Genomic DNA, 27,815 nt, shown 5'->3' on the forward strand with positions numbered 1-27,815 from the left:
TCTTTTTATGTGCTTTTTCACTCATTTCAATTAGCGCTGAAGAGCCTCACATTCCTGAAGCAATTTTGTATATAAAACACTTACATAAGTGAATAAAAATATTTATTAAATAACAGCTATTACCCAAAAGGATTAAAAGACATAGTTAATTCACAGGACAACATTTACATGAAAAAATGGTTAACAAAAAAACTGCAAACAGCATAAAAGTCGTGCGCTTCTGTGTTAAAAGAGAGCACATAAATTGAATTTCAGTCTTGTGTTGCTTGTTTGTTCAGATCTATAAACACGGCAGAACTTAAAGACTAGGTTTTTCGTGAAATATGGTAACAATAGTAATAATGCTGAGAACTCTTTTATTTTAAATTGTTTGAAATTCGAACAAGAAGTATTTGTTGTGCAGTCAATTGTCACACCCTTGTTTATACCTCACTCAGTTCTAGCTTTCTTCTTCGTGCCATTCGATCGACCTGACTGGCATTTGGAAGCATCCTCACGGGTCGGCTCCTCTGTTCCACTACCTCCCCCTTGCGGTGATTGATGGTATAGCGCATGGAGTCGTTCGGCGGTGACGTCTGCATCCTCTGCACCCTCGCAGCAGTTGATCCATGACTGAGGAATAGCCTCGATACCATAGTGGGCCCCAGCGATGGCCCCTGCCATGCAGGCTATGGTGTCTGTGTCCCCTCCTAGGGCCAGGCTGTATGCTATTGTCCTTTCTAGGCCACCGTAGTTCTCTGGAAGGCACTCTCGGGGTTCCAGGCAGTGGAGGACGCAGAAGATGGCCGTGGGGACAGAGTGGAGTGCTGCAATGCCATTACCTGTGATGAAAAATAAATACAGTGTATGTGGTCACTGTGGCTGCAACACAAATAATGCATCATCAATGCATTACTCGTGGGTTTTTTTCAAAACTGAGACATCAATCTGGAAATTCAAACACAAGAATTGGAAGCGTTCTCCGATCACCTCAACAAAACAGACCAGGATGTAAAATTCACCCGGGAAGATACAAAAGGAAACAGTCTGGCCTTTCTGGACTGCGCAGTCTGAGGACAGAAATCTCACCATCGAAGTCTACAGGAAACCTACACATACCGACCAGTACCTTCAGTTTGACTCTCACCACCCACTGGAACACAAGTTGGGAGTGATCAGAACTCTCCAACACCGGGCCAGAGAAATACCCACCACATCCCAAGGCAGAAAGAAGGAACAGGACCACATTAAGACAGCTCTCAAAACATGTGGCTACCCAGACTGGGCCTTCACCAGGACCTCAAGAAAGCGAGACCCCAGCAAAGGAGAGGAGGAGAGAAACAAACGCCGCAGCGTTTCCATCCCCTACCTGTCTGGAGTCTCGGAGAAGTTTAGGAGGATCCTCCAGAAACACGACATACCGGTTCATTTCAAACCCAGCAACACTCTCAGACAGAGGTTAGTACACCCAAAGGACAAGACACCAAGACCCAAACAAAGTAATGTTGTTTATGCTGTACAGTGCCAGGAGAAATGCAAGGAACTGTACATTGGGGAAACCAAACAACCTCTCCACAGAAGAATGGCACAACACAGACGCGCCACCTCTTCGGGTCAGGATTCAGCAGTCCACTTACACTTAAAGGAGAGTGTCCAAGGTAGTTTGGGTGATTGAGAATCTACACAGACTTAAAGGAGAGTGGGCACTCCTTCGAGCACAGCAAAGTACAGATACTGGCCAGAGAAGACCGCTGGTTTGAGAGGGGTGTCAAGGAAGCGATTCAAATCAAATTGGAAAAACCATCCTTAAACAGAGGTGGTGGCCTGAGGCACTTCCTATCACCCACATACAATGCAGTCCTCCACTCCTTCCAACAGCAAAACAAACATTCACACCATTCCAGGAGACCTGGAGACTCACCACCAAGTGATCCAGCAGACAAAGGGGAGACACCTCAACAGAAACTAGGTGAACGACCCGACGAACGACCCTGCTAACGACTCTCAGGTGACCACCCAGATCATTAGCATGCAAATGGTCCACAGGGGCTATATATTTTCAAGCTCTCTCCCCAGCGAGTTCAGAACTGAAGAAGCCTTCTGGATAGAAGGCAAAAGGTCTTCAAGAGAAGAAACCCAGTCCAGTCGACATAGAAAACTACCTTGGATACGATGACCTGGATGATTGAGAATCTACACAGAAATCTGGAAAACATGATATTAGGTATTTGTAGGTATAGTGACAGAAAGGAAAATTAAGAAATCTCTATGGCATTTTTAAACATTATTATTGCTCCTTATATGCCAGGATCCACATTTTCTGGATGTATGCACAAGTTCTGCACATAAGATGACAGTTCCCACTTTTTAACCACTGTATTTAACAGTAAGTATCTGCAAAACAGCAGATGGGTTTGAAGGATTCATTTCCAATAAGAAACCAAAAATTGTCAGTAATAACCTCACTATTTCATCAGTGTCAATCAAAAGTCAAAGCAAATGAGATACTGACCCAGTTCAGAAATGACTTCCTCTATGCTGACCTTGCTCCTGTCCATCAGGTCTCTGACTCTGTGCAGGCGGTCACAGAATGGCTTCTCTGCTTCTTTGAGGCTGAACACAAACACCAAGTTAAGAATAATAAAGAACATAGGTTCAAAAAAGAAAAAGAACAGCACAAATTGATTTTGACTGTGCGATTCCTACATTCTGGCATCCTTGCGCGACATATCGTCACTTTCCACGTCCTCCATCTCTGTGATTAACCTGCTGATAAACTGCTGAGGCAGGTCCAGGGCTCCCTGCAATGACAGGTGCACGGCTAACGCCTGCAGCACGGCGCCGTTATAACCCAGGGAGCAGGAGTGGGTTAGCATCGCACCCAGACGGGCAAACTGGAGGAAGAAAGAGAAAAATGAAAGCAATCTGCATCAACGTGTATAACACAACACACGCATAACACAAATTCTCACCCTTCTAACATCAGCTAGCTTTGGGAAGGCCAAAGCAAATGGAGCTGCCCTCATGGCCCCCCCGTTTCCAAAGGAGCCTCGACCATTAAACTGGTCCCTGGCCGGTTGATAAACATCACTGAGGTGAGAAGAGGACAGCTTCTTCAGCACGTGGACGACTCCAGTACCATAACCCCGGTCCGGGGATTCACCGTACTCCTTAGCAAATCTTCAGGAGCGAAACAAAAAGGTTTTATGACCGACTTGATACATCGTATTCACGTCGGACCACACTCACAACTCTGCTTTGATACTTCCAACAATGGAAATTCATCCGTGCACCTGTGAGCCATGTCCCGCTCATCGTAACCAGCATGGGCCAATATAGACCGGACCACGCAACGTGCCATCGCTGTGTCATCGCTGTAGTCAAGGTTTCCTAATAAAAACATATAAAAGAACATGCATTATGCAATCTTTGAAGACATTGAAGAATGGACAAATTTAGTTGCAATCATGTCAGTAGCAACTGTACAGAGCGAAATTTAGTGTGCATTGGCCCAGGTGAGCATGAGATTAAAATATACACGTAATCTCTGTAGAAATTGACACAGCATGGTTAAAACATATAGCACTTATATTATGCGACAACAGTGCAAAGCTAACAGTGAGTAGTTGCTATGGTTTCGGTGTGAATATAATAGGCCTTCTGAGGTTCAGCCACGATAGTTGTGTCGCATTCCGCTGAAATGACACATTTCCACTCACCTGTACCCTTGGTCTCGTCGTCCAGGCTGTTTAGGTGCTGCAGAACCCTCTCCATCGGAACCTCCTCCGCTCCTTCGAACTCTCCGCCGACACAGTCTCCGAGAACAGCCGCGACCAGCGCCCCCCGAAACCTCGACAAAGACGCAGGCCCACCGGCCGTCATCGCCCTCACGGCCATCATCGCCAGTCATTCACGGTCGCGCTGCAGCGAAAGAACGCTCCTGGTGCCGCTGTCGAACCTGTCAGACCGTACGATCAATTCGGCTAGCGATGACAACGAACGTCGGCCGGAGCTCACCTTGCTATTGCTTCCGGAAATCCTATGGATGCCGGTTTGGTTTGACGCCCAGTGTGCGTATCGGGTCGTGTACACGTATAATCCAAATTCTGCCTCCCATCCCCTTTCACTAACACCTTAGCCTAACTTTTGACTCAAACGTTGAGGTCGATTACGGATTTATGCGAGGACAATGGTGCTGCGAACGTTTGACTTTGATTTGAATACGTCATCATGCGACGGCCGCTTTTGATGACGTAACCACCGTAAATAATCAGATGTGGGGTACCGACAAAGGTTTATATCACCTTTTATGCGTCAAAAATGTTAAATTATTTATACATTCATTAGAAATGCTTATAAATTTTCATTTAATAAAATAATTGATTTTTTTCTGTATTTTTACTTCAACTATAACTAACTTGAAGAGTCTTCTGGTGGAAAGGTCCCAGCCAGTCATATATTGATAGTGTAACACTTGTTAGTGTTGCTTTATAAGTTAATAGTTCTGTTCTATTTTTCCTTTGTAGAATAATATATGTTTCATCGAGTTTCATCATCCAGATCAAATTTTGATTGGATGGATCCAGGAAAGGTTTCTAATGTCACCTCCTTGTCATTTCCTGCCACTTCTTCCGTGCCAGTTAACTTTTATAGCTGGTTCATCCACAATTACAGTTCTGTGGCTGCTCCTATCACAGTCCTTACTTTCTTTAAAGTACCACTTTGGTGGACACCTGCCGCAGAAGAGGCCTTAGCCTCCTTTGTCCAAAGACACTGCTCAGCTGCTTCTGCATCATGTCTTCGTGGCATTCCTGACCCCAGTTTTTGTCAAAGTTTAAGGGGGAACTCTTTTGGAAGTTTGGGGTCCTTGTCAGTCTTTCCTCTGGTTTCTATCCCTAGTTGGTTTAACTGAACGCAAAAACCAAGAGAGGGGAAAAGTTCTCTCAGAATTCCTCTTCTTGGTCTCAACAACTGCTATATATGGAGAATGCCCACTACACGTTTACCATCTCTGTCACAGGCCTCTCCCCTTTCCAGTGTGCATATGGCTAGCAACCACCGCACTTCTCTGCCTTGGAAAAAGAGGCCGCTTGTTCTTCAGTTCAAATGTTTGTCCACCGGTCCCCACAAACCTGGGCTCGATCCAGCTCCACCTTCCCTCAATGGCTTGTGTCACCCTCGACCCAGCCGTTATGAGACAGCAGCAATATTTTGAGCAGATTGCAGAGAAGCCTACATATCCAAGAGCTGACAGTTCTTTGCCCAGTCCCTTAGAAGGGGACAATCCTATGGGAGAGGTCTCGGAAAATGAAGGACTTCACAATCAGGATAAAATGGTATGCCTCTGACACTCCCTCCAGTCATCAGCTCAATCTCGCAGACTAGTTTTCCTCAGTATTTAAACCCCAGACTTTCACACACACTGCCAAATTGTTTGAGCTCCGTGCCTGACTTTCTATTTCTTGGACTAATTTCTTGTGACCAACCCTGTCTGTTCCTGACCTCACCTATGCTCTCTGTGAAAATTCTTTGAAATAATGTTTTTTGGTATTGCAAAGTCCAACAGATCCTTCTTTTTTCTCTAGATATAGACATGTTTAGGTCTGTTTCTGCATCAAATTGTACATATTTACTAAACAGGGCACTAAGCACGTAAAAATTTAAAATTATGACAAAAACACTCAACGCATTCAGGTTAAAACACGTCCTAACTTGATCCAAAAATCAAACTTTCGTTAGAGCATCAAACTGGAAGCTGTGAACCGGAAGTCAACTTCAGCGTCTTGGTGGGTGGGTGGAAGCGCGGACTGTGCTGCATTATTAAAAGATGGCGGATTCAGAGGAATTTAGACTAAGACGGTTAAAGGTAAGTTATACACCGTTATAGTATAATCCCTGCAGTATGCAGGCAGTAAGTCATCTGAATTAGATGTAGCTCCACAAAGTGTCAGCTGTCGGATAATTTCCCCATCGAGATGATGCTAACGTTAGCTAGCTAGCATACGAGCCTGCAGATTGCTCCTATTTATCACTAATGCGTATCATAACGACACGCAAAACTGTTTAAAACACAGATATCTGGATTTTCTTAGCTAACATGCAAATTCAGCGTAAAATAATATGTATTGTAGATTGAGAAGGCAGAAGCACGCCCTCAATGAACATTGTAAATAATGTTGATTGCTTGCTCCACAAAGCCCGTGCGAAGCTGATGGGAACAATACAAAGTAGAGAATAAAGAAATAGCTGGCCTTTTGGTTATTTTATATCCCCCTTTTCTCTTGAGCAATCGCAAAGCTACAGGACAACTTGTGATGTTTGGCTAATTTACTGTGCGGCCATTAAACTGAGTAAAATGCGACATTAGCAAAAGAACACAGTTGAGTCCTTCTTATGGTTATTTGAAGTATATTTTAAAATAAAGCAATTCTGTTGGCTAAGATGGTAGAGCAGGACAAGTTTGTTTGAAATTGTTGTAATATTACCTCCACAAATGAGGTTATGTGACAGCCGGCGTTTGTTGCTATTTTGCTGTTTGTTAGCAGAATTACTAAAAGGTTACGTCGAAGCATTTCCCTTTTGAAATGAAACGAATTGGATGTGATTGAAGTACAGACTTTAAGCCTTCATTTGAGATCATTTGCATCCGAATCAGTTAAACACGGGGGGAATTACAACAGTTTTAAAATGTGACAGTTGCCTCGAAGGCTATTTCAAGGTGTTTTTCTGCTCTCTTCTTTATTCATTATCATTTAAGCAGGTAAGAGGTCTGGAATTGGTTCCTGGTTCCTCTGTTGCTGTCAATATGAAAACCAAGAGCTGTCACTGTCAGTGAAACAAGCTGTATTTAGGATGAGGTGCTAAACTCGCCACCTCATCAGTCAAGCAGGGCGGTGCTAGTGTCATGCTGTGGGCATGAATGGTGCCAAACCGATTAGAATCGTATTTAACTTGTGTTTATTGATGTAACTGCTGACAAAGTGTTACATCAACTGCTGACAAAGTGTTTCAAGCAACCATATCTGCTTGTATTCAGTCAGATGTTTCGAAGTGCTTTTGTTTAAGGCAACCAATAGGACTGCTATGCAAAGGTCAATCACTTGACCTGAATCTGAGCATGCATTTGACTTACTGATGACAAAACTGAAGGGAAAATACCCCAAGAAACCAACAGGATCTGAAGACATTTGCACTAGAGGCCTGGTAGAGGGGTGTCTAGGCATTCTAGGCTCCAGGCCGTAATTGACTGCAAAGGGATTGCAACCAAGAATGAAGAGAGAGTTTGTTTTTTGATCGTAATATTTGCCCCATTACTTTTTGTCCCTTAAGAAGTGATAGGCACATGTTGAAACTTGTAATTTCTACACCTTACCTGGTTTGGAAACTTGGTCAGATACCCTCAAATTAAAGCTGAATATGCAGTTAAAGGTCACATGTGGGGAAATGACCTTGTCTATGTATAACGAGCATTGATGAGAGATTGACCATCACTTATAATTATATCAATATTGGAGTGTCACGTCCACTCCGCCAAGGTTATGCAACAATTGGCATTTTTTTGTCCGTGAGTAAAGATGTATGGATTTCAACTTTCAGGAAATTTTGACAAAAGGCCAGGTAATAATTCAGTTTTAATTTGACCTTCGATCTGTTCAAGATCAAAGTGGAATTTTGATTATAACCTATCCTTACACGGCTGTGTATTTCTACATTATATACTATACTGCCTTTAATCCTTTCACTATGCCAAACCCTCCACTACAAGTGGAACAACCTCTAACTTCCTCCTTAAAGAAAAGAGGACGCTGGAAGACCTGCCCCCCCCCCCGACATGAACACATGCAAGGTCGTTTAAGGTGTGTCACAATATGAGGGATATTGTGCACTCACTGGAAAAAAGTTTCTTTGAAAACAAGAACTGAACTGTGTTGTGTAGAACATGGGAACTGCTTTTGGATTCCCCAAACATACATTAACATGTTGAAGGATTAGTGTATTTGTGAAAATGTAAAGTAATATCATAATATACTATGTAAAGTAGTATAACTAACTTATGTAAGATTGGATGCCAGACCTTTGCCTAATTTACTGTTTGAAGTCCTATTTTAAAATTAATTTCCTCTCTCAATAGCATGATCAGCACCTTTCAAGAGTGTTTGATGAGGTGATGGGTCTTGGACCTTATGCCGATTCCTCCAGGGGCTCTGTAACCTCGTCCAAGAGTGGGGACCAGGAAGAGGCAACTGGAATAGACAAAAGTCCCGGACAAGTGAATCCCCTACAGCCAGAAGACGAGAGTAATGGCAGCAGACAAGAAGAAAAGATGGAGGAAGGGTCTGGAGAGGTGCTTCTACCCCACACGTCCCCGCCATCCTCTGACCAACCCTCTTTATTTATTATGAGAGCCAATGATGGAGAAGGAACAGGGCGGCGCGGTGGGGCAGCTTTCGATGATGCTGTAGACGGCATGGAAGATGACGAAGACTGGCACTTTGCTCTGCCGTCGGGCACTCTGGATGACGCTCGGGCGGATGATGCAAATGGTAAGAAAAGGCAGCCAGGACTGGAGAGGAGTTCCAACCAAGAAAACTGCTTTGCTAGTCGCTCAAGGAAAGACCAGGAGGATGAACAGGAAAAGGAACGGAGTAGCGAGTCACCGGACACCTCCCACTCTTCCCAGGGTCACTCACCTGATAACAGCCAAGGTAATAATATGAAATATGTGACTGATGGAGCCACATTGCGTATTTTATGATACAATTTTTTTGTCATATGGCTCTAATAGGGAGGGAATGCCAACATGCTATATCATATTCAGGTACTTCCTAAAGGCCCCTTTATGGAAAACATGAATGGACGTTTATCTTCATGGCAAAGAGCTTTAGTTCTGAAAAAATCAAGAGCTTTCTGTGTTGAAAGTCTTAACTCGACTCCTCAATTTGAATCTATGAAAGGAGTTCATGGAGCCATGTGAGTGATGGACAATTGTCCTCTCCAAAACAAACAGGCCACGAAAAAAAATCAGTTTCGTGGTACGTGGTAGCAAGTCCCCACGTTAAAGTTCAAAGGAAACATGCTTAAAGTGTTGCTCCTGATTTGCTTCAAATGTCTTTGAATTTTTATTTGACCTTTCCTCATTTTTGTGATAACCTGTGCAGCACATGCATCTGTGTAACTAAATCGATCTGGTCTTTCATCAGATGGAGGTGAAATAAACCAGGCAGAGGAGACTGAGGATAGCCAGGAGGGGGATGTCCAGGTCCGAAAACCTACGCTGACTTACTGGGTTTGACAAAACACTAGAGCGGAGCGGCGAATCATGATGACTTCTTTATTTTAGAGATCAGAGGCAGCTCCAGTGGAGGAAAGCACTCCCCCATTGCCAGCTCCTATCAGTATCAAAGATGAGCCCATTGACGAGGGCTACGATGCTGCTTTACTGCCTCAGAACTCCATCAAACAGATAAAAGAGGAGCTGGAGCATCAGGAGGTCTGAGATGATCCGTCTGACGTTTATTGAAGTTGTCAGATTAGTTACATTACAGTAAGGGAAAATGATTGTGTTTTTCAGGAGGAGCTAAGGATCAGCTCTGTTTACTCTGTAGGAGGAGGAAACGCCTTTGCTGTTCCTCCCAGTAAGTCGGCTTATTTTCTTTTTGTGGGTATTGTTAATATTGTTAACTTACTTACAGAGCATATAGTTCCTTATCCTTCCATTAAATGGTAAATTAACCCAAAATATTTGTTTTGGATGTTTCCTAAGTGCCAGCAGCACTCCAGGCTCCTCCTCCAGCAGCCATCTTTATCCCAAGTAGAGGTGCGGTCCTACAAGCCATGGCTCCCCTTACAATCAGACCACAAGTTCCAGTTCAGAATTCCCTACCGGTGCTGGCACCAGGACCACCACGCCCCCCTCAACCCACTATTCCCGGTATTGTTCGCTGCAGTGGCTGTTTAAAGGTACTAATGTCATTTTACAATTCAGCAGAGTATTGACGAATGATTGAACACAAACGATCTGCTGTGTTAATGCAAAGCCTCTAGAGGCCCCAAGCAGACCCCGACAACCAGATCCACCGTTGTGACTGCACCAGCTGTGATTGGCCTGCTAGCATGTTGTATTTCCTCTCAAGCAGATGTCAAATCATAAACTTATCCTGAAATATGAACTATAGAAATAATTGTATAGCTGCGAATTCATGGAAGGAAATAAAAAAAACACTGCTCTTAGTAGAAAATGAAGAAGTCCTTCACTTTCTTGCTGATTTAATGGTTGCAGGTTCTGCTTAAAGGCCAAACAGCATTCCAAAGAAAAGGATCCACACAGCTCTTCTGCTCCACTGTCTGTTTAACTGGCCATCTGCCCCCAGCCAACAAGAATCGAACTTGTTCCCAGTGCCACAGGTCTGGTCTCGCAACACAACTTATGTGCTTATGTGGTTTTAAATGTTTTATATCATCTTCCATTACGACCATCTAACGTAAGAGTTTCTAAGCCGTCTCCTGGTATTTTCTTTGCAGGGAAATTCTCCAGCCCAGGGACATGATTACGATTCCTGCAGAGGACAACAGCTACCTGCACTTTTGCGGCCTGTTCTGTCTCTCTGTCTTTCGACACAACAAGAAACAACCAGACAAAACCCCTGATAAATGGACTGATAAAAAACCAGAGAAAAAGCCCGAGAAGTTACCTGAGAAGCCAGTGGACAAACAGTCCGAGAGATCTGCTTGCAGCGTCTGCAAGATTTCTAACCGGGTAAGAGAGGCCGGGCCGGTTTCCTGAGTGAAAATGTGAGGAATTATTCATTGTATCTTTGTATGTTTGCAGATTGAGCATGAGGTCAACCATCAAGGTCGTCTGCACAGACTCTGTAGTAACGCCTGTTTTGTAACATGGCGCAAGATTCGGCAGTTGGCCATGAACTGCTGCGAAGGCTGCGGCCTTTATTGCAATAGCAACTCGGGGTCCTGTCAGACGCTCACAATTGAACGAACAGAGCTGAACTTCTGTGGTCCCACATGCGTCAGTACATACAAACAGGTTTGTCTCAAAGCATTCCCTCTCACATGTTTGCTCACCGACGACACGGCAGGATAAACTATAAAACGCTGAGAAAATATGCAGCAACATTAAATCCAGATCCAGGATCGTCAAGCGTTGAAATGTGTTATTATCCAGACATGCAGGAAGATGGTGGAGTGTGCCAACTGTCACAAGGCGGCGATCGTGGCGTCCACCCTCATTGAGCGAGATCAAAAGGGCAAAATTCAACTCTACTGTTCGAGCGCTTGCGTGGAACAAAGTCGACCAGCCCAACACATCCTTAGTGGTGAGTGACGCAGTGAGAGTCCATTATTATTAATACATTTGATTGTAGCATGCGTGAAACAATCTCTTCTGTGTCAATGTAAGTGCAGGACTGTGTTACTGGAAAGTCCAGTTTGATCAGACATACACAGATCACATGACCTTTGTTAAAGCGTGCTTTAGAACCCACACAGCGCTGGTTAGTACTTGCGTTTTAAGGTGTCTTCATTTCCCGCAGGTGCTGCGTTTCCCTGCTGCCACTGTAAGGTTTCAGCCGTTCCTCAGTACCACCTGGCCATGGTCGACGGCACCATTCGCAATTTCTGCTCCTATGAATGTGTTCTGACATACAGGGTATGTTAGACGGGCCTTTTTGATGCGCAATTCCAAATGGTGCAATGTCTGTTTTCATGTTTCTGATATTCTTGTCAATTTTCCCCAGAAATCCGGACACAACTCAAATTCAGACCTGGTGAATGGAATCTCCCCTTGCAGGGACCATTCTGTACTCAGACAAGGATCCCCTGCCAACTCACTCCCGCCCGTCCCCCAGGACTTGTCTTCAACCCCCCACCAGGGTCACCATCCCAATCACACCTCGGTGCCCCCACTGGTCCCGTCCTGCACGGCCCTGTCTTTTCCCTCCCTCCCAGGCCAAGCTCAGGCCAAAGCACCTGCAGACGTGCTGCAGAAACCAGCAGAGGGTGGGGCCAGTGACCTTTCCAAGCTGACCTGCCACCAGTGCAACAAACAATTCACCATTAAACCAGTGCTTTTCAGTCACCAAGTAAGGAAATAACGGGGGCGTAGTTGAACTGAAGCCCACACAGGTAACGGCATCATCTCTTTCCGTTCTGCAGGGTCGCATCTCTATGTTCTGTAGTCGGACATGCTGTGACCAATATAAAACCCAGAGGAACATCTTGGCCACGTGTGAGCACTGTAAACAGGAAAAGGTGTTGTTTGACACCATCAGCTATAACCAACAGGACCTAATGTTCTGCAGTGAAAGTGAGTAAACATCAGTTTTGGCTAATGCACCTGTTGAATTATGTCTTAATAGTGGGACAGATATTTGAGCAAAACATTCACCACAGCGACACATCGTGGGCTGTAAGGAGAGGGTTCTCCATCTCATTCTCGGTACATGGCACCAGATAAAGTGACTTCTTAAATTTTTAACTGTTTTTATTCTGGGGAAACTAGTTTTTGAGGGTTTTTTTTCCCTTGGAAATTTAAGAAAGGATTTTAGTCTGAGCTTAGTTCCTCTTTGAGCTCCAGCTCTTGCTGATGTCCTTTTCCCAAACATGGCCCATTTAGTAAATTCAAGCAATTTAACAATTGAAAATGGTGAAATTAAGATGCAGACTCCAGGCTCCCTGCTGGATAAAAATGCATGGTTGAAAAGGTCATTTGACTTGGGATTTCTCCTCCATCTCAAGTTGGAATTTTTTTTATTAGTCTGACATTCCTTGTCACATTTTGCAGTCTGTGTGCGGAATTTTGCTAGTTTATACGATGACATGAGGATACCATAATAGCTCTGTAACTACCGTATGTTGAGTTTGTCCCCTTAACTTGTGTTCCAGACTGTAAGCTGCTCTTTAGGTATGAGCTAACATCTCGTAATAACGCCCATCCCTGGCGTCCCTGCACTTACTGCTCTGGCTTCAGCCTGAAGATGCTCCACAGTCACTATGGAGGCAGAATGGAGGAGTTCTGTAAACCCCACTGCATGTCCCAGTACACTGTGTTGTATTATGGGGTAAGGAGTCTCAACACAAGTTGGCATGTAGTTGAACAGGTGTGTGTTGACTGTCTATTCCTAATCTTTCTTTCCCTTCTCATTCAGATGGCGAGATGCGACGGCTGCAGGAAGCAGGGCTACATGACCGAGAAGCTGCAGTGTTTGGGGTCTGTCCGTAATTTCTGCAACCTGTCCTGCATGCTGCACTACTGCTACATGCATTTTGAGAAAAGCCGCCACAGCAACGGTATTGGAACGGAGCAACAGACTCCAGCAGGTGAACCGTTGCGTCACACCGGGCTTGGGCCAAGCAACTACTGCTAGAAACCGCAAATTCAGTTTGGGTACAAATTAAAACGGCAATCTGTTCAGCCGAAGTGTACACCCAGGACATGTAATGACGATACAAGCCAGTTTAAAAAAAATTCCACAACAAAATAAAACAAAACAAAATTGGTTCTAACTTAGGTGTGCTCATCATTTTTTCCAGCTCCAGTCCACTCTAACCATTCCTCAAAGATGAATCCTGTCATAGCTGATGTGGTGTCACTGGCCAACGGCTCTGCCGCTCAGCCCAGTGTGTCAGCAGATACTGCTTTGACTGGTTAGTTCATACACGTAACCACGTGGGGCGTTCTAGAACACCAAGTGTTCCGTATTTAGACAGCAAGACCTTTCTTTCACTTTTGCCACCTTAGCACAGTGGATGTAAAATGAGGATTTGCAGAGATCAGGTTGTCAAATGTCTACTTAAAAACAAGTGAAACCTTTGCGTTTCCCTTTCTCAAAAGCAATTAAAAACATTATTACTATTTTCAGTGAACTCCGTTTATACTAATCAGATTTCTTGTTCTTTTTAGGGGCCCTTCCATCCGCCAACGATGGCAAGAACCTCGACCATGTGAGTATTACACGTCTAACCCTGACTCCAAAAGATGACTACGAAGCTGGTCTTGGATGGACTTAGAACCGCTGTATTTCGTTGGCTGTGTGCAGGCCAGCACCCAGACCGATGCTATGCGAGTGCCTATATCCCGCCGACGTCAAATGAAGAACAAGTCGGTTTTGTGTCGGCCCTTCACGACAGACCAGGAAACCTTTTGCCAGTTGTCAGAGACTTCGATTGAATCGTCAGGTAACTACCATCAATACAGATGTTTGAAACAAAATGACTATTTTCTGCTGCGTTGAATCAATTAAGGGGCAGCGGTGACACGCAATGATGTTACCACTCACAATAAAGAAATTAGGCTTATGATGACACACATATAATGCACCCAGATTTCTCTTTACCTTTTAACTTGAAATATACAACTGAATAAAAAAGTTAGGCTTAGAGTGCACGGCGTGTAAACCTTTAAGTGAGCGGACTGATTTTTGCTGTGTGTTGAAACGGCGCTCAACCAGAACAAGTTGCTGATTGTGGTGTGTGTTAGTCCAGATGTTAGCTTGTTAGCGGAAGTGTGCCTTCGCCAGGATGGAGTGATTCGTGGGGCTAGGTTCTCTTCAAGTGTGCTGGCAGCTTAAAGAGGCTTCAAAAGCTCTTTTTAACACTTTGTCTTGAGCGTAATCTCAACTCCAGGTGTTAAAAGGCAAACTGTTAAAAGGTATCATTTTGCTAAGAAAACATGATTTGTTCGAATACATTTATACATGCACTAGTAACAATTTGCATGATTACTGAATTCACAACACGCAGTAACATACCAATAATCTTCTTGAGCTGTAGTAGCATTTCTAGTAGCCATTCTTTTCTTTTTTTTTAACGCCATGATGGTGTGTGCTTTTGTACACACCGTCAAATCCATTCATTCATTTTCTTTTGGTTCATTCCGTTATTCATTTTTCACAACCAGCTCTTTCAATAAGTGCACCAGCTCAGCTAGATAGCTCCTCGAACCTCAGCCGGACGTCTGCAGAAGCATCCACAGCCACATCGCCAAACCCCCCTGCGCGCCTAACTGGACGCCATTTTCTCGGGAAGCGGGAGAGCGGCTCCGACTGTAAGGTGTGCTGCCATCACAAGAGGAAAACGGCGGCGGAAGAGGAGCAGGAGCAAAAGAAACAAAAGATGGAGGAGGCTGGCAGAACCTCGGATGAGGAAGAGACAAATGGACTAAACCTGGATAAAGTGAATGGTGGAGACAAAGAGAACTGGGAGAGGAGTGAGAAACAAGGGAATCAGACTTTGTATTACTGTAAAACATGTTCAGGAGAGCCCAGCCTCTGTCCTGTACCCTGTTTTGAAGTCTACCACACCAGACTGATCTACAGAACAGCACCTGAACTGGAAACAAAAGGTAAGTCCTCGCAGTATCACAGCCCACTAAGACTTGCTTATTTAATGTGGAACGTGCCAGCTAGCATCGCGTTGATATTGAGCAACATTAGAAAACTCACATCGGTGCTTCTGAATGAATTGAAAGCACTTGTTAGGAGGTGAAGCGCATCACACATTTTTCTTTCCACAGCCTGCTGATCTGGGGACAAGTTCTGCCGCACCTCCCCCCAGCTCAGAGACCACCAGGACGACTGCTGCTAATCATCACTACAACATCCAGCTCACTGTGTTTTCGTGGTTATCCGTACAGGCTGAAGTCAGAACCTCCGCTTAAATCAGACAGAATTAGACCCAGCTGTATCTGCACGCCATCGCCATGGAAACGACATAAAGATACGAATCACGTGCAGATTAAAAATTTCCCAAAATGTGCCGTTTGTGATGATAAATATGGGTCGGCTCAAACTAATTTGGACACTGCAGGGCCAGCGGGTTTGTGGTCCAGGAGGCGGACTCCCACGAGCAGCGAGGAGGTCACTGCAGTGACAAAGCTTCAGGGAGGAAGCTCACACGGACTGAAATTGAGCTCATCCAAGAATGTTATTTCAGGAGGTATTCTGGATACAAAGCTGCATCATTTTATTAAAGAGCAACTGTGTTTCCGTGCCACTGTGGAAAATCTGCACACGAGATACGCAAATGCAATATAACCAGTTTTACCTCACCGATTCCTGTCAATCACCCCAAGCTTTTCCTGGTTATGCTGCTTTTATCATGTGTTTTAAAGCACATTTCAAAATGGTGGGTTGTGCTATGGGACACCATCAACCTTCAGTTGTTTTATCCTAACAGTTGCTGGTAAATAACCTTTTCCAGCATGGCCGATTCTTCCAGACATTCCCAGAATCTTTGAGCTATGACTGAGCTCCTTTACAAGATTTGGGTCTCGATCTAAAAGCACAGGTTTTAAACTTTATTATAGGTTGTTTTTTTGCTGGAGGGTGACCCACATGTTCAGTTAGAAAGTCTGCAACAAATTGTTTCTGTGATGCAAGCAGAAATTATGGGGGCTGATTGTTTATAAAATCACTTTTGGAGTCGCATTTATGACTCCTCCATGTTTACATTTTTAAGTTATTTCACACATCTGCTGCCTGAGGAAGTCAGCTGTCTGTTTACATTTATTTGTCATCTTTTTGCATTTCCGGTGCTTTATTATTTCTGTAGGTAAGAGCCTAAAACTGCATGTTTGTGTGTCCTTGTTCTATTGGAAGAAGATTTGGTTATTGTTGGATAGCAGCTTTCATTTTTAAATAATGGCGGATAATGAAATGGAACTGAGGAGACTGTAAGAAAACAGACACACGACCGGTTGTTTGTTTTAATCTATGCAATTTCTGGATAACAGGCAATAAATATTTTCCACATAAGGATGAATTTGATTTTTCTTTTGTTTTGTATAAGCAACATATGGGCCAGCAGAGGAGGACCATTCTGAAACATGTCTTCTCAGATCCAAAAATGTCTTCTGTTTGCCTCAGGAGAGTCACACCATGAGTCAATAAGCTACCCCTTGATGCTTCTCCAGTAGCAACAGGAATTTAAATTGGTGCCATTAAACAGCTCTTACAAAGCAACATTGAAGGGCAGCTTATTTTTTACATAAAGATGTGTCAGCGTTGCCTCCCAGCATGGCTGCTCACCACTCGTCTTGTCCACGTCTACCTCTGTGTGTCTCCCTCGTGCAGCATTGTCTCAGCCCTCAGGTAGCTCTGCAGAAGGAGAGGAGAAAGTGAAGGTGGTAGTGGTGCCAGTCCCAGTGCCGGTCTTCATCCCAGTGCCTATGAACCTGTATTCCCAGCACACACCTGTTCCAGTGGCGATGCCCGTACCCGTATGTTTCAGTACTTATGCGAGTTTGCTGGGCCACAATAATGAACTTGTTTAAAGTTTTCATCTACCGTTGTGTTTATTTTTGTTGTTTTCTTACAGGTTCCAGTACCCATGGTGGTTTCACCGCTGGTCAAGGACATGCAAGACGCAGCGGTCCAGTTTGAGCCTTTATCAGCGAGGGAGGAAAAAGCTATACAAGTGCCTGCTTCCACTGCAGGTTGGGTCTCGTTCTTGACTACTTGGCGGTTCACACTTTAATACATTTTTGGTTTTTTTCCCCATCCTATTTGTGCTCGAAAAGAAAACTTGGGATCAGAATGTCCTGTAGAAAATGTAGTATTAAGAAGCATGTTGCATGTTTTCCTTCCTCCTTCTAGATTTTATATTTTGAGTGGTAGCTCAGGCTGTTGGAGACTGGGTTGAGAATCAGAGGGTTCTAGGTTTGAGCCCCAGTGCAGACAAAACAAGGAAGGTGCCAGAACACCTTCAGAGCACTGCTGCGGTACCCTTGAGCAAGGTACCAAACCCACAATTGCTCATATTGGGCTCTGCGATGACCTGGCGACTAATCCAGGGGTGAGCCCTGCATTGTGTACCCTCCCTGTGACCCCGAAAGGGTTAAAGTGGTTAAGAAGACAACAACCATGCTGATTCAAGATTTTAAAGGTTTCACTTTAATGAGCAGAATTTAAGCTCCTCGTTCTTTTTCCTGAACAGCTGAAACAGACCAGATGGGGTCTGATATTGGAAGATCAGAGGCCGTGGCGCCGATAACCAATGAGAGCGTCAGGCGCGCTGAAGCCGGCCCGCCAGTTGATACAAGTTCAGAGGGCAACACGGAGATGAGCGATGCCAGAGCTAACGCCAGGCTGAAGGAGAGCGCCACGACGAGTGAGCCACCTGCCAACAGCACCTCCCATCAACCCCCGTCCTCTCCAATGATGGACTTGGAGACTGATTTCCCATCTGGTGAGACCTCACGCAAACTGAAGTCTGCTGCAGATCTCCATTGTTGTATTCGTCCACCTCTTCACCACCCACTTTAGTAGTATTCATACACATGCGGCTAACTCTGTCTGTCTGTGAGCGTGCACAGAATCGTTTGATCAGAAGCCGCCGGCACCACAGCGGGGAGTGAAGAGACCCAGAGACTGTTTCACCAGCAGGAAACGGGTACGACCACGCTCACACCCCTTAACCTTGGGAACCTTTTCCTTCTCTAGTTTAATACCGTGAACACGCTTCTCCCTCCATTATTAATACCGTTTATACACCGGACTGCATTTCACTGCAGTAGGATATAGGCGCAATCCTCAAGAGCCCAATTTTGGACCCTAGCAGCTTTGCCACAGCGCCATCTACTGAATTGAACAACTAAGGACACATTTCTTTAGCAAGTCCTCAGCAGTGAGTATTGACTAGAAAACAGTTTTATTTATTTGTCTATGAAAGTGGAACAGTAATTCCGAAGCATGTCATTTTTCATTACATAAACAACAGTTATGGGAGCGTATTTAATCTATTTTTTAATATTTTATTAAGCTAAGCTTAACTTTGAGTATGTGAGAGCAGGTTGTTATATGTACTGTAGCTATAAAGTCTATGAAGTCAACGTATCTTCCAGATTTACCACTTTATCCACAGTTACAAATGAAACATGTGACACTGACTAAGGTGTTTACGTTTGCATGTAAATGCTTGCTTGATGTGTGTATTAAAGTGATTTAGGGGATGCACACTTCTTTTAATCCAGAACATTATATTCCAGATGTATTTTATTTTGTATTTTGTCTGACATTCTATCTCCTTTTTTTAGAAGCACCATCCAAGAGAGGCTTTGCGTCACCACCAAGGAGATGATTGCCGAGTAAAGACGTAACTTTATATACATGAACACCCATTTATTAAAGGCACCTTTGTTAAATTTTGTTAGTTAAAATATGCAGATGAAAATGTAGAAATGAATGTGATTCATGTTACCAAGTATTGGATTAAATGTTATGATGCTGATATAACATGTTGTGTTATATAACCCACTGCTGTGTGTAACACTGTTAATGTTGGTGTTTCCGTTGCTGTCAGCTGCCTGAAACAAACCAAGCATAAACTTCTGCCTCTCCTTTGACGTTGGCATTGTTCATTTTCGCTATTCGTTTTAAACCTTTACATCTGTTATTGACTGGTCAAATTACTTATTGCTTAAGGTTCGTTTTTCACTTTTCTAAGACTCACATCAGATATTTTTGTCTCTTCAGGTAGTTTTCATATTGACGAGATTGTATTCACTTAATTAAAGGACCTAAGTTGTGTTCAAAGGTTCTAAAACTGGTTAAAACACTTAATTTTTTTAGAATAATCTCTACCTGTAAGATACAACACTTTGTTTGGCCTGGTAATCTTGTTTTTCAAGTTTTTATTTCCAAGAACTCATAAATGAATCACACATAGACTTAATTGCACCTATCCCTCCAAACACGTTAATATCCATAAATGTGAAGTAGTCCTATAAAATGATGATTGATGTGGATTGTTTAACTTGAATTGTACCATTAGTAGAAATAATTAACTGTAAAGTCGTGATTTCATTGATTCTAAATACATTTTTGAATGTGTGCTTGATGCTGTATTAATTTCTAAAAGGATTTTTAGAATTTAGTGTCCTATTAAGTGTTTTGGGTTAATTTGCTGCTTCTGTTAAAAACCGATAAGGCTTTTTATAAGCAAGATCTAAAGTATTTAAAGATTCAATATTTTATTTTTGTAATATATTTGCTTTCACATTAGTGTTTCTTATGCTTTGAACTTGGTTTACTATGGAGGTCCATGTTTACAGATGTAGATGGTTTGATGTCATCACTGATTTTGATTACATGTATTTTGAAAAAAAATCTCTCCCTATATATACACAGACAAGCCTTTGGCTTATTTTTTATTCTGTCTATCCAGAGTCGAAGGCGGACCGGTCTGTCGGACCGCAGCGCCACGTCGAGTCCAACCGCCTCCAAAGTGAACCACCTGTATGGGGTTAAAGCCTGGAAGAGCTGGGTCCAACAGCGGGACAAACAGCAGCCGCAGAGTGAGTCTGCTTTCTACTTCCTGTCCCTGCTTGGCTTCTCTTTTTCCAACTCGCTGACTGTTCACCATTATTACGGTCTGGTCCATCCAGTAGATGTTAAAGAAGATATCCTTGAGTGCAATTCTGTGGAACTAAGCTTCGCACTAGCTCGATTCATCCAGGAGGTCAGGCGGCCGAACGGGGAGACGTACAGCCCAGACAGCATCTTCTACCTGTGTCTGGGGATTCAGCAGGTACCAACACTCATTTACATCCGGAAATTGGCTCTATTGCTGTGACTGTGCGTCGATTCCTCACCTGCTCTGCCTGGCTTTAATTGGACAGTACCTGTTTATGCAAGGCCGGATAGAGAACATCTTCACCGATCCACTCTACAACCAGTTCACTGTTGAGATCACACAGATGCTGCGAGTCTGGAGGCCTAAATTATTACCTGGTGGTATGAATCTTAACCAAATGACACATTTCCATTCAAATTCTATCAGCCAACCATTGTTGTATTCATGCTTCAAAGCTTTAAATCTCTTTATAGCTATAATTAAGGTCCACATCTAAAGGGATTGTCATGGTGACAATGTTCCATTGTCTCTATGGAACATTTATCAGTTACCTTTGTTCCCTCTTAAACTTATATTTAACAATGGTTTTCTCTTAACACCTGTTTGTGAATATGGACACATACCCTACATACCCTGGACCATCAGTATTTATATAGTTTCACTAAAAAAACACATTGTTTTTCATATACTGATAAAATCTTGAGCTCCTTCCAATATGTGCTGTCTCTTTCTTCCTCAAGGCGGTGTTGTCTCATCTCGTGTTGCCGAATCCCACCTGTGGGAGTGTAAGCAGTTGGGCGCCTACTCCCCCATCGTGCTGCTCAACACGTTGCTTTTCTTCTGCACTAAAAATTTTGGTTACACCACCCTGGAGCATCACCAAAGGCTTTCTTTTACCAACTTCACCCGCTGCTCCAAAGCCTGCAGCCGAACAGGCAAAGCGAACTACCTCCTCCACAGAAGCAGCACCGCCACACCACACAGACAGGAGACGGGTACGGAGGGTAACACAAATGCCTTTTTGCTCGTCCAAAATCAAAGTCAGGGTCTTAAACCTCCTTTTCCTTGTTTGCAGAACATTTGAGAAAGCGGCAGACGGCAGAGGAGCTGGAAATGCATCAAAATGTGACCAACCCCCTGCAATGTCCTGTCAGACTGTACGAGTTCTACCTCTCTAGATGGTGAGGAATACACACAAGCATTCAAATTTAGGCCGCTTACGCCTCTGAAAAAAGCATCCAGTATCTGTAATGCATGGGAGTGAATGCCTCTCCTTCGTGGTTGTCTTCTCTGTAACAGTCCAGAGTCAGTCAAGAAGAGAACTGATGTGTTTTACCTCCAGCCTGAACAGAATGTGCACACGCACAGGTCAGTCCACACATTGTTTACAGCGAGTGATGAATGAATATTGTTGGCATGTACAGTAGATGGTTGTTCTGGTAGATTGGAGAAAGTGCTGCAATAGTGTAGACAATAACAAGGCTCCTCAATGAACAGATCACCTGAAAATTAAAGCCTGTTATCTACTTCACCTTCACACGTTTCGCTCTCCATTAAAGCTGGAATCCGTGATTTGGTTTGCAACAAAAATTGCTCACTTACAGGAGATCTTGCCTCACAAACTGATAGCATCACGAGCGGAAGGTGATAAAACTCCAGTCACTGTAGGACACCTACTGTCCATCACAGCTCAGAGAATCAAGAGTAAACCTACCTGCTCCCTGATCCCAATCATTGGGCAGGACTAGGGTTCTGCACCAGTAATGCTTCAAGCATGCTCTGAAGTAACCATTTCCATGTGTTTTTTCCATATATTTCTTTTCAAATACAGGAACAAAAAATAGTGACTGTATTCTCTTTAGTGTAATTGTCTTTATTTATATTTTATACTCATTTCTTGACCTCAACAGCTCCCACTGGTTCACTTCCCAGCCTCTAGAGGGCGCCACTCTAGAGAGCATGCTCACCCGTATCCTGGCTGTCAGAGAAGTTCTGACAGAAGTGTCCAAGCGTCGATCTTCAGCCACCACCGGCGGGGAGAGTTTACAATGAGACGGACTAGTGCTCATGCACATTCACTTTATTATCTTTTCTGCAGGAGAAAGGTGGCTTCACTACAATGAAAGGACATTTTGTCACAACGCGGACAATTGCAACAACTTTCTGACCCTCTGAACTGCGTTGGTGGTACAGAATCTTCATTTCATGCCCGCCTGTGCCACATCGGTGTGGTGCGCTCGCCTTTGTGGCCTGTGGCAGGTTTATTCATCATGAACATCAGTTTTTATGTGAGAACAGGCAGTTCTGACAGATGAGCACTTATATCCAACAGGCACAGTCAGATCACCTCATTAACAAGCCTGACCTGTTTTTAAATTTCCCATGAGTCTGAATTATAATCAAGTTAGTATTTATTGTTATTGGTTACAGGTTTTAAAGGGTGTTTTAAACATTTAAACTGCCTTCAGCAGATATAATGTGCTTTTGAATATGACCAAATCCTTTATTTATATATGTACCATTTAGAATTTGGAATCTGGCAGGGAATAGCCCCATCTCACCACCGGAACCCTTCATCCAGACAAAGAGAAATGATAATCCATTATTACTTTGAGACAGGAAGCTCAGTTTTACGAGAAAGAAAAACTTTAAATGTATCCTAACGTGCGAATTGAAAGTTTTTGGTTCCACCTGCGGTGTGAAGAACATGCTGTAACCTGAGACCACACTGTCACAGCAGCCTCTATTGGACTTTGTGACATCCTCAAGCCAAAATAATGCACAAGTCAGCCAAGATTATTCCCTTTTATTGTGTTTTTACTCTACATAGCAATAGAAAATATGGAGTAATATTCCTATTTTTCCTTCTATTTCCTGTTTATCACGTGTCTCTCTTCTCTTTTCTGGTCCAAGTTCTCTCACCCTCCCTGATTCTTTTCATCTCGGTGTTGAGAACTGTTGAAACAGTTGAAGCTGGGCTTCATTTCTTAACATGGATAGATTTCAGAGTATAATAATGTATATCAATTTTACTGTTTTTAGAAATGCATCAGACTTTTGCTTCTTCCATGTTTGGCAATGTCTTCAGCACTTTTTACATTTTTGTCAGTCTCTCTGTCTGTTCCCTCCCCCCCTTTTTTTTCTTTTTGCCATCGGCAGCGATAATAAGTGCTCTGATGCCGTGCCTAACACATAAGCCACTGTATGAGCAGCGGTGGAAAGGTTCACGTTTACTGCTGCCAAATATTTGTAGCCGGTGGTAAAAACTGTAGCCGCGGTGATGCAGAACTGGTGATAAATGGAACGTCCAGTTGGCCTGTGAGACAACCGTTACAACACAGTCTTCTTTTTTTAATACAACTGTCCATCTGAGTTCAACCAGGATATAAAAACAAATATGCGTTTAGTCAGAGATATACAGTGAGATTTAAATTTATCATGTACTGAAAACATTACTGTTGTGTTAAGGGAATAAAGGACCACGTGGATCAATCACAGAGGTGCTTCATTGTCTTCACAGCTGTTTGTTTCAAGGGTTATCATTTAATTTGTTACTATGTTGTCAATGTGACATTGACCCTAGAATCCTGTTTTATGTCTATGTTGTACACTTTAAACTACTTGTTGGTGGCCCAGTCCAGAAGTTGGCGGTGAGTCATGCCGAGATAAAGCCTTAACCGGAATGGCCACTGTCCAGACATCTGTAAGAAGACTGATGTCTCGAAACAGCGTTGTGTTGTACACTGGTGCAAATCCAATCCTTGTTGTTATCACTTTTCCTGCTGTAATCACACATAAAGGTCTTCAGACAGAAGGTGGCTGAAGTCAGTCACAAACTGCATATACGTCCATTTAGTTAATATAATAAGTCTCCTATTCTTTGTTTATCTCTTCGCTTGCAGGGAGATAAAATTTAACAGGTAAAACTGAAAGAAAATGTGATCATGGGAGTGTAACTGAAGTATGTGCAGTTTTCTAAACGGATTAATAAACTTCAGTTATTTGTGTGAACGCTCTGTTTCTCTAATATTCAAACGCTCAGTTTAGGCTTCTATGGAGAAGCGATACTGCAACTAAAATCCTAATTTCACTGTCATAAACTATCAGCACTGTGTGCGTTTTGACTCCTAAAAGGCATAAACGAGGACTTTACTGTTCTTTCTGTTTTGTAGCCCAACCTGGCCTTGACTGCATGATATAAACTCCAAAAATCGATTGTTAAATTTCACGGGACCATTAAAAGGGAGTCTTTAATTGTTGCACGAGTCTCAACTGTTAATGTTAAGTGCTCACTTGACATCCTGCAGATTGTTCATTAATTCTCACGTTGCGTTCACGGACCCCGATAAAACGTGCGTTTTTCAAACTGCGACGGCTCCCTGGTGTTACGAGCTGATGTCATCAACTTCATTCAAAGAACGAATAGAGGGAAGAAAATGGGCAGAAAGGTGAGTAATTGGGCGCCGCCGCCCTTATTAACTCCCCGTGGTTACACTTGAACGTCGCATCCCCGCCCACATCATTAGTTAGCTCAGGTATCAGAGCGGGTACGTTTTCTCTCGTTTCCACTTTTGCTTTTCTGGTTAATTAATTGATTGACTTCTGCATACTGAAAATTCCCATTTACGGTCACCTTTTGTGTAATATTAGTAGCAGAGTTAGCTTAACCTTGGCTAAAGCTCAGAAGTGTTAGCTGGCTCACCCTTCCGATAAATCCCTCCTAGTTATCAATCGATAATTTAATGTGTTTGATCTTACAAAAACGATAGATTCATATGTAGATATTAGACGTAATTTCTGCAAACTGAACGCTGGTCTTTGTTTAGCCTTTGCAGCCAGATGTCTACTTAAAACGCGTCTTAGATGGAGCCACCAGCGCCATCGAACCCAGATTAGAGAAGTTCTCACCAACTAATTAATTCGTAAGTGCGAGTCTGTACTTTAAGCGTTCTTGTCCTGTTAATTCCGGTCAAAATTCAAACTCACGCCTAAATGGCGACTAATTTGTGTAGCCTTAATGTCAAATACACACTGTCTCTACAGAGAAATGAGCAAGAAAAAACAGTGTTTGTTTCCACAACGCTAAAGAAGACTGGTTAAAATCTATATTCTTTTTGTTTCAGTTCACAACATGGCAGGACACTGGTACTATGGAGATGTGCCTTCAACGTGGAGGGATAATGGGTCCAGGATGCCTTTCAGGTTAAAGTGGGACCAGGTTCAAAATCAAGGCCGTGCTCCAGGAATAAAAACCAGATTCACCTTTGACCCCTTGGACGCAGCTGATGAGTGTGCGTCTCAAAGCTGGGGTCCATTTCAGCCCATCTTACCCCCAGTACCGCCCAGGCAAGCCGTGAGAAGAGTAAAACCAAAAGAAAAGTGTGTCAGTTGGAGAGATCTGGAAGAGGATGAGGGTTATTTCTCACCCTTCAACAAAGATTTTAATGCTTGGAATAAACCCTCCCGCTGTGTTTTCTCTGGATCTTCCTCCAGCCCTCTACTCAACCATAAAACTGGCTTCCGGCCTGGAAGTTCAGAGTCGGAAAGTCATGGGCAAACACCACCGTCTCACCAAGACGAGTTCTTGGCAGACGATGGTCACATAGTAAGTGGGTCGATTTTGCAGCCCCTGAATGCTCCTGTTGGCTCTCTAGATGATGACCGATCCGATACAGGCCTCCCAGTGCTGCAATCCTCAATGTGTGGCAGTGTCCGAGTAGAATTAAATTGTGGCAGGGAGCAAAAGAGGCAGGTGTCAGTGGAGGTGCAGGAACACATGTTGGAGACTGTCCATGGGGGTTGGACCACGCTTGTTGAGCAGGACTCCACTCTGGACACCAGTTATGAGGCCACATTTCGTCTACAAGTGAAGGTAACATTTTCAGTTTTTACAGATAACTGTGCGCAGTATTGTATTCAGGTGCAACTTTTGTATTATTGAAGGTAAAATCTGTCGACTTGCTTCCTGATCAACCGACTAATTCATCAGGAAATCCTTCACGAGATACCATGGACCGACGGTAATACGCCATCTCACCACTAGGGGGTTTCTGCCACTCCCTTGAGTGGTAATACGCTGTCTCGCCACTAGGTGGAAATACAGCACCATTATAACGGTATTGAAGGCATGACAAACCGGTGGAACTCAGAGAAATCAGGCAACTAATATACTTTAATTATTCAATGTTTTCCTTATTCAGCAGCGAAATGGACTGGGCGCATGAGAAACGCGTCTATCTTGATTCAGTCAAAAAACACGTCAGTGGCAATCAAGGAGGGCGCAAGGGTAGGATTTTGTCTCAGCTCTGTGCTTTTTACCCAGAATATTCCTGTTCTTCCACAAAGATAAGGTGATTTGGCAACATGACGACTCATTAGCGGAGCTCAATTACTGACTGCTTCAGTTGCTCATTGGGCTTGTGTGTAACTCAGTGTTGAAGTTCTTAAAGGAAATTTTTTTCCTGGATATTTGAGTGAAAACAAACATTTTTCTACTACATTAATATTCTAATTTTAACTTGTTTTGTCAAACTTGTTTTCCAAAATACCCCCCAGCTTTCTGTATTTGAGAACAGCTAGTGAGTGTTTTAATATGTATTTTTAAGTGTTTTGATATTTTTTTCCAGTTAAAAGCTCTTTTATCTGCTAGATGTGATGACCGAGCTGCTGGACCTAATGACTGAGACCAACTGCCCTCCAGGCAGCAGCACTTCCCAGCCGCAGCATCCCTCTGACCTCACATCCAGGTACACGGCTGTCGCGGCGTCGAAAGTTGTGTTTTTTTGTCATAATCTTACTTACGGAATTGTCTGATTTGGCACTTGTTTGTAGGAACTACCAACGCCGTTTTCGATACCTGAGACCGTCGGTGACTCTGCAGGAGTGGCAGCTCAATAACTGCCGGACAGGGAAGCGCTTCGCCAACGTCTTGAAAGACTTTCGGAGTCATTGTTATTCCTGATTACCAGCTCATGCTTTTGCTATATGAGCAGCCAAAGCACTGTTTAAGCTCTTTTTGTGTGTGTTTGTTGTTGTTGTTGGAATAATCATGTTTTTTCTAATGTGCTTGTTCATTCTTCACGAATGGTTTGGTTGTTTTTTGCATATAGAAGCTCTGCTGGAGGTCAGACGTTGGGTCACATTCCATTCTGTAGCTGTATGCTGTGAGTCAAGAGACGCTTTTGGAATTTGAGAGAAGTCAAATCTATTTTGCTATTTAGAATTGACACAATGGTTCCAAAATTCTTTTATTTTTTGGTCTCAGAAACTGGCAAAATCTTTTGTTTTCTGGTCAAATTTAAGAAACGCTCAAAATAAAGTCCTGCCTGTTCCACCTGTTTTTACTGTGGCCACTTTGTTGCTGTTTGCAGAGTCTTGGTAGAACGTCGGCGCTGCACAGGTGCAGATGGGCAGACGTATGGAAACCCACTTTCCAGCACGGCTCTCGTCCACTGAATAATTCAGGCTCTTAA

General features: G+C 43.4%; 3 protein-coding genes across 8 annotated transcripts; 2 read left to right on the forward strand and 1 right to left on the reverse strand.

Moving 5' to 3' along the window:
* Positions 1-85: 85 nt before the first annotated feature.
* Positions 86-4,230, reverse strand: adprs (ADP-ribosylserine hydrolase). The gene is made up of 7 exons (XM_057011782.1): positions 3,997-4,230; positions 3,699-3,937; positions 3,273-3,369; positions 2,952-3,159; positions 2,686-2,873; positions 2,492-2,592; positions 86-821 (listed from the first exon to the last, which is right to left on the reverse strand). The coding sequence occupies exons 2-7, from the start codon at positions 3,877-3,879 to the stop codon at positions 430-432; spliced, it is 1,167 nt and encodes a 388-aa protein (XP_056867762.1). The 5' UTR covers positions 3,880-3,937; positions 3,997-4,230; the 3' UTR covers positions 86-429.
* Positions 4,231-5,723: 1,493 nt separating this feature from the next.
* On the forward strand, positions 5,724-23,840 carry LOC130513146 (zinc finger MYM-type protein 4-like). 6 transcript variants are annotated; one of them, XM_057011769.1, is made up of 29 exons: positions 5,724-5,845; positions 8,111-8,684; positions 9,180-9,238; positions 9,320-9,469; positions 9,551-9,614; positions 9,743-9,939; positions 10,259-10,383; positions 10,501-10,735; positions 10,808-11,020; positions 11,159-11,309; positions 11,526-11,641; positions 11,730-12,074; positions 12,148-12,298; positions 12,877-13,052; positions 13,140-13,311; positions 13,525-13,638; positions 13,895-13,935; positions 14,031-14,169; positions 17,064-17,209; positions 17,308-17,425; positions 17,926-18,177; positions 18,296-18,381; positions 20,155-20,284; positions 20,375-20,517; positions 20,609-20,723; positions 21,084-21,338; positions 21,419-21,524; positions 21,643-21,711; positions 22,254-23,840. In XM_057011769.1, the coding sequence occupies exons 1-29, from the start codon at positions 5,807-5,809 to the stop codon at positions 22,393-22,395; spliced, it is 4,623 nt and encodes a 1,540-aa protein (XP_056867749.1). In that variant the 5' UTR covers positions 5,724-5,806; the 3' UTR covers positions 22,396-23,840. The 6 variants fall into 6 exon arrangements, with proteins under 6 accessions (XP_056867749.1, XP_056867750.1, XP_056867751.1 ...); XM_057011770.1 differs by having other exon boundaries at positions 20,378-20,517; XM_057011771.1 differs by having other exon boundaries at positions 18,305-18,381.
* Positions 23,841-24,804: 964 nt separating this feature from the next.
* On the forward strand, positions 24,805-27,676 carry LOC130513152 (uncharacterized). Its single transcript, XM_057011783.1, has 6 exons — positions 24,805-24,890; positions 25,467-26,215; positions 26,287-26,363; positions 26,544-26,629; positions 26,993-27,089; positions 27,175-27,676. Exons 2-6 carry the CDS (start codon positions 25,475-25,477, stop codon positions 27,302-27,304), a joined length of 1,131 nt encoding a protein of 376 aa, XP_056867763.1. The 5' UTR covers positions 24,805-24,890; positions 25,467-25,474; the 3' UTR covers positions 27,305-27,676.
* Positions 27,677-27,815: the final 139 nt, after the last annotated feature.

Source organism: Takifugu flavidus, chromosome 16, assembly GCF_003711565.1.
Source record: "Takifugu flavidus isolate HTHZ2018 chromosome 16, ASM371156v2, whole genome shotgun sequence".
Lineage (NCBI taxonomy): Eukaryota > Metazoa > Chordata > Actinopteri > Tetraodontiformes > Tetraodontidae > Takifugu > Takifugu flavidus.